This window comes from Phoxinus phoxinus, assembly GCF_949152265.1.
Source record: "Phoxinus phoxinus genome assembly, chromosome: 7".
Classification (NCBI taxonomy): domain Eukaryota; kingdom Metazoa; phylum Chordata; class Actinopteri; order Cypriniformes; family Leuciscidae; genus Phoxinus; species Phoxinus phoxinus.
Genome location: NC_136882.1, coordinates 40,873,163 through 40,882,532, shown reverse-complemented (window position 1 = coordinate 40,882,532; position 9,370 = coordinate 40,873,163). Strand labels below are relative to the sequence as shown.

The 9,370-nt window shown below is 36.2% G+C and overlaps 1 protein-coding gene across 1 annotated transcript in view; it reads left to right on the top strand.

The window, feature by feature from the left end:
• Window positions 1–9,370, top strand: part of LOC307001956 (protocadherin 8) — a 10,783-nt gene extending 1,413 nt beyond the window's left edge. Inside the window, exons 1-3 of the mRNA XM_079619055.1 lie at window positions 1–977; window positions 1,401–1,596; window positions 7,921–9,370. The exon at window positions 1–977 is cut by the window's left edge and continues 1,413 nt beyond it. Coding sequence (XP_079475181.1) covers window positions 1–977; window positions 1,401–1,596; window positions 7,921–8,555 — 1,808 coding nt within the window. The 3' untranslated portion in view covers window positions 8,556–9,370. The remainder of the gene's footprint in view (window positions 978–1,400; window positions 1,597–7,920) is intronic.

The following is a 9,370-nucleotide window of genomic DNA, read 5'->3' as shown; positions in this document are numbered from 1 at the left end:
AACTTCCAGGAACGTACATCACAACGATTTTGGCCAGCGATCAGGACTCCGGGTTGAACGGGGAAATAACCTACGAGCTTCTCGACTCGGACACGAATACCGTTTCCCGGTTCGCCATCATGAATCAGGCGGGAAACGTGTACGCGCTGCAAAGCTTCAATCACGAGGTCACGCGGAGGCTGGATCTGCGTGTGCACGCGAGCGACAGAGGATGGCCGCAGCTTCACAACAACGCCGTTCTCGTTATCAATATAGTTGATCAGAACGACAACGCGCCGGTTATAACGCACCCAACGCTCCTCAATAACGGATCCGCGGAGCTCGCGCTGCCCAGAGACGCGCCGGTCGGGTACATCGTGACCCGAGTCACCGCTAACGACCCAGACGCCGGTCTGAACGCAGAACTCACTTATAAACTTTACGACGGAGGCGATTTTGGATTCGCGATCGATCCGAATACGGGAGAGATATATATCAATCGCAAGATCGCTTACGATGAGTTCGACATGTGGAGAGTCGTAGTGACGGTTAACGATAACGGCCACCCGCCGCAGACCTCGACGGCCACCGTGCACTTCACTCTCACCGAGTCCGCGCCGGCGAACGGGAACTTCTACGAGGAGCCGGACGAGGAGCCGGGCCGCTGGACGCTCGCGCTGATCGCGGGCCTCACGAGCTCCTCGCTGCTGTGTCTGGCGGTGCTATCGTACATCCTGTGCAAGAGTCGCAAGAGCGTTCAGAAGCGGTGCGCTGACCGCACGGACCCGGTGGATGTTCCGTACTCGACCGACACCAACACCGTCTCCATCATCTCCAACCGGACCGCGAGTGTGTTCGACACACACACTCACACACACACGCTTCACTCCGGCTCTCCGGAGAAACTCCACAGCAGTGTCCAGGCGACCGGGGAAGTGTTCACCGACACCACACACACCTTCAAGAGCTCGTACAGGAGCCCGGCGGGGGACATAGATGTAAGTGTGTGTGTGTGTGTGTGTGTGTGTGTGTGTGTGTGTGTCAGTGTGTGTGTGTGTGTCAGTGTGTGTGTGTGTGTGTGTCAGTGTGTGTCAGTGTGTGTGTGTGTGTGTGTGTGTGTGAGTGTGTGTGTGTGTGTGTGTGTCAGTGTGTGTGTGTGTGTGTGTCAGTGTGTGTCAGTGTGTCAGTGTGTGTGTGTGTGTGTGTGTCAGTGTGTCAGTGTGTGTGTGTGTGTGTGTGTGTCTGTGTGTGTCTGTGTGTGTGTGTGTGTGTGTGTGTGTCAGTGTGTCAGTGTGTGTGTGTGTGTGTGTGTGTGTGTGTGTGTGTGTGTGTGTGTGTGTGTGTGAATGCATTAACCGTTGATCAGGAAACGAGACCTCTGTCATGACTGTCCCTCACGAGGATGAGCCGTGTCTCCGCAGGGATACTCCACTCTCCCGGGGTACGGCAGAGACGGCGCTCGACCGCTCGCAGTGTGGAAGGGGAACTCCATGATGACGGTTGCGCTCCGAGATCCTCAGATCAGTGGGAAGGACAGCGGGAAAGGAGACAGTGACGTCAACGACAGCGACTCTGACGTCAGCGAAGGACTCAAGAGGGACTACGCCTCATATAAAGGTGAGAACTCTACACACACACACACGCACACACGCATGCTTTAAAAATAAACACACACACACATGCTTTAAAAATAAACACACACACACATGCTTTAAAAATAAACACACACACACACAAACACACACACACACAAAAATATACAGTATATACAGTCAAACCAACCTGTATTCAGACTCCTTCAACATCTCTCACATCATCAGTTTATTCGCTATAGTGTAGAGAACGGTGATGAAATATGAGCAGAACTCAGTTGATATCTGACAGGTTTAGTCCATCCTTCAGCAGAACATGATCAGCTCAGAGTGTCTGGATAATGTCACTGGTAGTCGCTGTATGAAGAGTTTTGGGGTATAATATGTCTCAGTTTACTGTATTCTGCTCTCCTCACTTACAGAATGAACTATAGTGTCCTGCACACACTAGTAACAACATACCAATAATCATATCTGGTGTCTGAGTAATGTTTGGTTTGCCTGTATATATATAGACGGCACTTATCGTGTACAGGATCATGATGAGCTGATGAGGTGTCGTGTGGATTAGTCAGGCACACTGTGAGTTAGCTCGCGGTTACAGGACAGAGATGCTCCGATTAATGAGATGTTGATTAGGTTCACATCAAGGTCAGTGTTGATTAGTTTCTAGTGCAAACGCTGGGAAACCGAGTGTGAGCTTCACACTATAGAGCTGAAGAGTGTGTGTTTACGCTGCGTCACGGTCACACACACACACCTCAGGAACAGAGAGACAGGACTCTGATTGCACAGGTTTTCTGCAACTTTTAATCTCACAATTCTGACCTTTTTTTCTCAGAATATACATTTACATCTCTCAAATTAGAAATGTTTCATAGAATTCTAAGTTTAAGTCTCACAATTTAGCAGTGGTGGGCCGTCAGGGCCAGCAAGGCCCTCTCTGCTGGCCTAAACACTATGAGAATCACTGACTTGCACTTTAATATTATTTTTTTTATGAATGAGTATTAAATTATTCCCAATAGTCCGTTCTCATAATTTCATAGCTTTTCTCTTGTTTGCGCTGCTTCCAGTAGTGTATATTTATTTTAGTGCTTTTATCCAATCATATTTCAGTCATCATGTGTTGCCAGGGTCAAATATATCTGCCTCGAGGCCTTCAGAATCGATAGTGCGGGTGCCTGTAGCTTAAATGAATGGCAATGAAACTGTTGCTTTAACCAATCAGATAATCGGTCAGATTTAATCAGCCAATCAGATATCGAGTTGATTGCACCGGGGCCATCTAGCAGGCGTACAATAACGTAGGCATTTCCACGCCCTTTGATTGGATGGTCAGAGCGTGTACTATTATTACTGGTAGTCAGAGCTAGCTAACCGCATCTGTTGCGAACTGTGTAAACTAAAATACCTGTAGATTTAATAGTTTTTCAACCCACAAATTCATGTTTATTTCCTTCCTCGACCACCAGCAGGTTCAAACCTACCGGGAAAAAATATCTTATCCAGCTTACGCAGAGTCTCGGACCTCTATCGATCTGTCCGGGTAAAAACAGAACAGACTGCAATGTAAAGTTATGCCAGGACTGATTTTGAAGGCAAAAGTCCCGCTGATCTCAATGATATTGTTCATAAATCTGTGTGAGAGCTTGTGTCGGCTGTAACCTTACACATCGTCATGTTTTGCGGTGTTTTCCCTGTTTAACGTTACTGCTTCTGTCGAGCAGACACTCTCAGCACTAAAGCGAATTAAAACTTATGACAGAAATACGACGGGACAGACTCGACTTTCAGCACATTAGCCTCGATGGCGATAGAAAAGGTTGTTGGGAGTGAAAAACACAGACAACCTGTACAACCAAGTAATTCAAGTCTTTTTGAGGAAAGAATTTAGGATGGATTTTGTGTAAAAAATAATCAGTTTTGGAGAGTATAATGCATTTTTTGCCCCCGGTTTTGTCCGTGCTGAATATGATTTTCTTCCTAATTTTTATTGTAAATTTATGATCGAAACACCTTAATTTTTTCAAACATTAATACTTGTAGCCATTGAAGGATATAAGACAGGGATGAGGATCCGTTTCTGAATTTATAATCCGAACGCAAGAACCACTGTACACAAAAGCCGAACTCACTCGCTCGTTTCTCTCTACCCGGCCTTTCGCAAACTCAATAACTCAATTAACCCTTTAACTGCCGGTGCAAAATAAAAACAGGAATTTCATAACAATTATAGAGAGTATGTGCGTGCGTGCGCTGCTACACTATTAAAAAGTATTAATTCAGGGTGGACATCACTGAAGGCCTAGGTCTGAAATGCACGGCCCGCCACTGCAATTTAGACATTTCTTTCTGATTTTTGATTTTGATTTTTTTTTTGTCTAAATTCTGTTTTGAACTTGCAATTTAAAAATAATTTCTTGTAATTCTAAGTTTAAAATTGTTTCTTGTAATTCTAAGTTCAACATTTTTCTTGTAATTCTAAGTTTAACCATTTTCTTGTAATTCTGTTTGAAATTTTTCCCTGTAATTGTTTGAAATTTTTCCTGTAATTCTAAGTTTAAAAATGTTCTTGTAATTCTAAGTTTGACACTTTTCTTGTAATTCTAAGTTTTACATTTATCTTGTAATTCTAAGTTTTACATTTTTCTTGTGATTCTAAGCTTAACATTTTTCTTTTAATTCTAAGTTTAAAATTTTCTTGTAATTCTAAGTTTAAAAGGTTTCTTGTAATTCTAAGTTTGACATTTTTTCTTGTAATTCTAAGTTTGACATGTTTCTTGTAATTCTAAGTTTGACATTTTTCTTGTAATTCTAATTTTGACATTTTTCTTGTAATTCTATATTTAACACTTTTCTTGTAAATCTAAGTTCAACAATTTTCTTGTAATTCTAAGTTTGAAATGTTTCTTGTAATTCTAAGTATGATATTTTTCTTGTAATTCTAAGGTTGACATTTTCTTGTAATTCTAAGTTTAAAATTGTTTCTTGTAATTCTAAGTTTGAAAGGTTTCTTGTAATTCTAAGTTTAACAATTTTCTTGTAATTCTAAGTTTGAAATTTTTCTTGTGATTCTAAGTTTAACATTTTTCTTTTAATTCTAAGTTTAACATTTTTCTTGTGATTCTAAGTTTGAAATTTTTCTTGTGATTCTAAGTTTAACATTTTTCTTTTAATTCTAAGTTTAACATTTTTCTTTTAATTCTAAGTTTGAAAATGTTCTTGTAATTCTAAGTTTAAAAGGTTTCTTGTAATTCTAAGTTTAAAATTTTTCTTGTAATTCTAAGTTTGACATTTTTCTTGTAATTCTAAGTTTGACATTTTTCTTGTAATTCTAAGTTTAACCATTTTCCTGTAATTGTTTTCAATTTTTCCTGTAATTCTAAGTTTCACTCTTTTCTTGTAATTCTAAGTTTGACATTTTTCTTGTAATTCTAAGTTTGACATTTTTCTTGTGATTCTAAGTTTAAAATTTTTCTTTTGATTCTAAGTTTAACATGTTTCTTTTAATTCTAAGTTTGAATTTTTCTTGTAATTCTAAGTTTAAAAGGTTTCTTGTAATTCTAAGTTTGACATTTTTTCTTGTAATTCTAAGTTTGACATTTTTTCTTGTAATTCTAAGTTTGACATTTTTCTTGTAATTCTAAGTTTGACATTTTTCTTGTAGTTCTAAGTTTTACATTTTTCTTGTAATTCTAAGTTTGACATTTTTCTTGTAATTCTATATTTAACACTTTTCTTGTAAATCTAAGTTTAACAATTTTCTTGTAATTCTATATTCTATAAACCATTTTCCTTTAATTCTGTTTTAAATTTTTCCCTGTAATTGTTTTAAATTTTTCCTGTAATTGTAAGTTTAAAAATGTTCTTGTAATTCTAAGTTTCACATTTTTCTTGTGATTCTAAGTTTGACATTTTTCTTGTAATTCTAAGTTTAAAAGGTTTCTTGTAATTCTAAGTTTGACATTTTTCTTGTAGTTCTAAGTTTGACATTTTTCTTGTAATTCTAAGTTTGACATTTTTCTTGTAATTCTATATTTAACACTTTTCTTGTAAATCTAAGTTTAACAATTTTCTTTTAATTCTAAGTTTGAAATGTTTCTTGTAATTCTAAGGTTGGCATTTTCTTGTAATTCTAAGTATGATATTTTTCTTGTAATTCAAAGGTTGGCATTTTCTTGTAATTCTAAGTTTAAAATTGTTTCTTGTAATTCTTAGTTTCTCAATCACTTCCATCTCAGACACGGTTTTAATTATTCTTATTTCTTTTGATTATTTTAATTTCTTCTATGTAAAGCACTTTGAATTACCACTGCTTAGCTTTGCATTTACTGAATGAGCACTGTGCCACTGTTCGTCCGACTGTTTGCACCGTATTTTATTTTCTAAACTGTTTTAATTATTCTTATTTCTTTTATTATCTATGTAATTATTTTTATTTTTATTTCTTCTATGTAAAGCACTTTGAATTACCACTGTGTATGAAATGTGCTATATAAATAAACTTGCCTTGCCTTGCCTTGCCTTGCCTTGCCTTTGACATTTTTCTTGTAATTCTAAGTTTGACATTTTTCTTGTAATTCTAAGTTAAACCATTTTCCTTTAATTCTGTTTTAAATTTTTCCCTGTAATTGTTTTAATTTTTTCCTGTAATTGTAAGTTTAAAAATGTTCTTGTAATTCTAAGTTTGACATTTTTCTTGTGATTCTAAGTTTGACATTTTTCTTGTAATTCTAAGTTTGATTTTTTTTTGTAATTCTAAGTTTAAAAGGTTTCTTGTAATTCTAAGTTTGACATTTTTCTTGTAGTTCTAAGTTTGACATTTTTCTTGTAATTCTAAGTTTGACATTTTTCTTGTAATTCTATATTTAACACTTTTCTTGTAAATCTAAGTTTAACAATTTTCTTTTAATTCTAAGTTTGAAATGTTTCTTGTAATTCTAAGGTTGGCATTTTCTTGTAATTCTAAGTATGATATTTTTCTTGTAATTCTAAGGTTGGCATTTTCTTGTAATTCTAAATTTAAAATTGTTTCTTGTAATTCAACATTTTTCTTTGAATTGTAAGTTTGACATTTTTCTTGTAATTATAAGTTTAAAAATGTTCTTGTAAGTCTAAGTTTGAAATTTTTCTTGTGATTCTAAGTTTAACATTTTTCTTTTAATTCTAAGTTTAACATTTTTCTTTTAATTCTAAGTTTGACATGTTTCTTGTAATTCTAAGTTTAAAAGGTTTCTTGTAATTTTAAGTTTAAAAGGTTTCTTGTAATTCTAAGTTTAAATTTTTTCTTGTAATTCTAAGTTTGACATTTTTCGTGTAATTCTAAGTTTGACATTTTTCTTGTAATTCTAAGTTTGACATTTTTCTTGTATTTCTTTATTTAACTCTTTTCTTGTAAATCTAAGTTTGACATTTTTCTTGTAATTCTATTTATAACAATTTTCTTGTAATTCTAAGTTTGACATTTTTCTTGTAATTCTAAGTTTAACCATTTTCTTGTAATTCTAAGTTTGACACTTTTCTTGTAATTCTGTTTTAAGTTTTTCTTGTATTTTTGTTTGAAATTTTTCTTGTAATTCTAAGTTTAACATTTTTCTTTTAATTCTAAGTTTGACATTTTTCTTGTAATTCTAAGTTTAAAAGATTTCTTGTAATTCTAAGTTTAAAAGATTTCTTGTAATTCTAAGTTTAAAAGGTTTCTTGTAATTCTAAGTTTAACAATTTTCTTGTAATTCTAAGTTTGAAATTTTTCATGTAATTCTAAGTTTGACATTTTCTTGGAAATTGCGCCAACTGAATCAGTTATAGTGAGTTAGTAATCGAGAAAAACTGTAATCATCCAGCGTGGATTTTGGACCTATCTGAGATTTAAACTTAAAAAAGTATAAATTGTTAGAATTGTATAAATTCCGTTTGTATGGAAGCTCATTTCCTCCACTGAATAAATAAATAAAATGGGTAATTAAAAAGGGTAACTTTTTTCTCACAACTAAATATACTAAGTATATTAAATATTGCACTTATGAGTGAAAAAAAGTAGAAATTGTTAACATCTCACAATTCTGACTTTTTTCCCATAATCCTGAGTATATATCTTATATAATAAAATAATATTATACAATATTTGAAAGTTGCAAATGCTTTTTATTTGTTTATTTATTCCATACAGATGGCGGTTCAACCTGAACTAAAATTGATCTGAATACTGACTCTATTGTCTTCTGTAGAGCTGCTTCTGAATGTGCCTTATAACTGATGTTTGCATCATTGATCCTGTTGTTCTCCTGTTTATCCCTGTAAAGCTTGACTAGATGTGTAGTAATCAGTGCCGAACGGTGTTTTCCAGGTCTGTGGGCCTGTACCAGTGAATGCAGGATCCTGGGCCACTCGGACCGGTGCTGGAGCCCGTCGGCCAGCAGAACCAGCGGGACCATTAGACACCTCTCGACCTTCACGAGGCCCAGGAGCTCGGATACACACACGCCCGGGAGCTCGGACACACACACGCCCAGGAGCTCGGACACACACACGCCCAGGAGTTTGGACACACACACGCTCAGGAGCTCTGACACACACACGCCCAGGAGCTCGGACACACACACGCCCAGGAGCTCGGACACACACATGCCCAGGAGCTCGGATACACACACGCCCAGGAGCTCGGACACACACATGCCCCGGAGAACGGACACACACACGCCCCGGAGAACGGACACACACACGCCCAGGAGAGTGGCCTTACACAGCCTCACAGAAGACCTGCAGAGTCAGTGTGATTACATACACATCTGCTCTCCACAGTCTCAGAGACAGAGACGAGACACTGAGGACACACAGCTGTTCACACACACACACTCCACCAAACCCATCACACACACAGATTCACAGTCTCAGAGGAGACGAGACACTGAGGACATACACACACACTCCACCAAACCCATCAAACCACACAGTCCCGCCAGATTCACAGACTCAGTCTGAGACAGAAAAATTCTGATACAAACTCAGAATTCCGGGACAAAAGGTAAAAATTATGTGATATAAACTCAGAATTCCGGGACAAAAAGTAAAAATTCTGAGATATAAACTCTGAATTCTGGGACAAAAAGTACAAATTCTGAGATATAAACTCAGAATTCCGGGACAAAAAGTACAAATTCTGAGATATAAACTCAGAATTCCGGGACAAAAAGTAAAAAAATTGAGATATAAACTCAGAATTCCGGGATGAGAAGTAAAAAAATTGAGATATAAACAGAATTCCGGGACAAAAAGTAAAAATTTTGAGATACAAACTCAGAATTCCAGGACAAAAAGTCAAATTTTTTAGATAATAAAATCAGAATTCTGGGACAAAGGGTAAAAATTATGTGATTTAAACTTAGAATTCCGGGACAAAAAGTAAAAAATTCTGAAGTATAAACTCATAATTCCAGAACAAAAAGTCAAATTTTTTAGATATAAACTCATAATTCCAGAACAAAAAGTCAAATTTTTTAGATATAAACTCAGAATTCCAGGACAAAAAGTCCAAATTGCTGTACATACTTTATCTTTGACTGCATTGAGGTTTTGTACATAAAAAAAAAAAATTATTTTAACAATATTACCAGTTTTTTCTCATGGCATGTTTTGGATGATTATAATGTGATTGTGTTTGTCACTTTGGTCGCACTGTAACTCATGAAATCTCATGTTTTTAAAGCTGCAGATGTTAGCACTTTTATAACATTTACTTACACGAGATGTTCCTTTCTAAGAAATTGAAAACATGATGAATAAAATAAGTTATGATC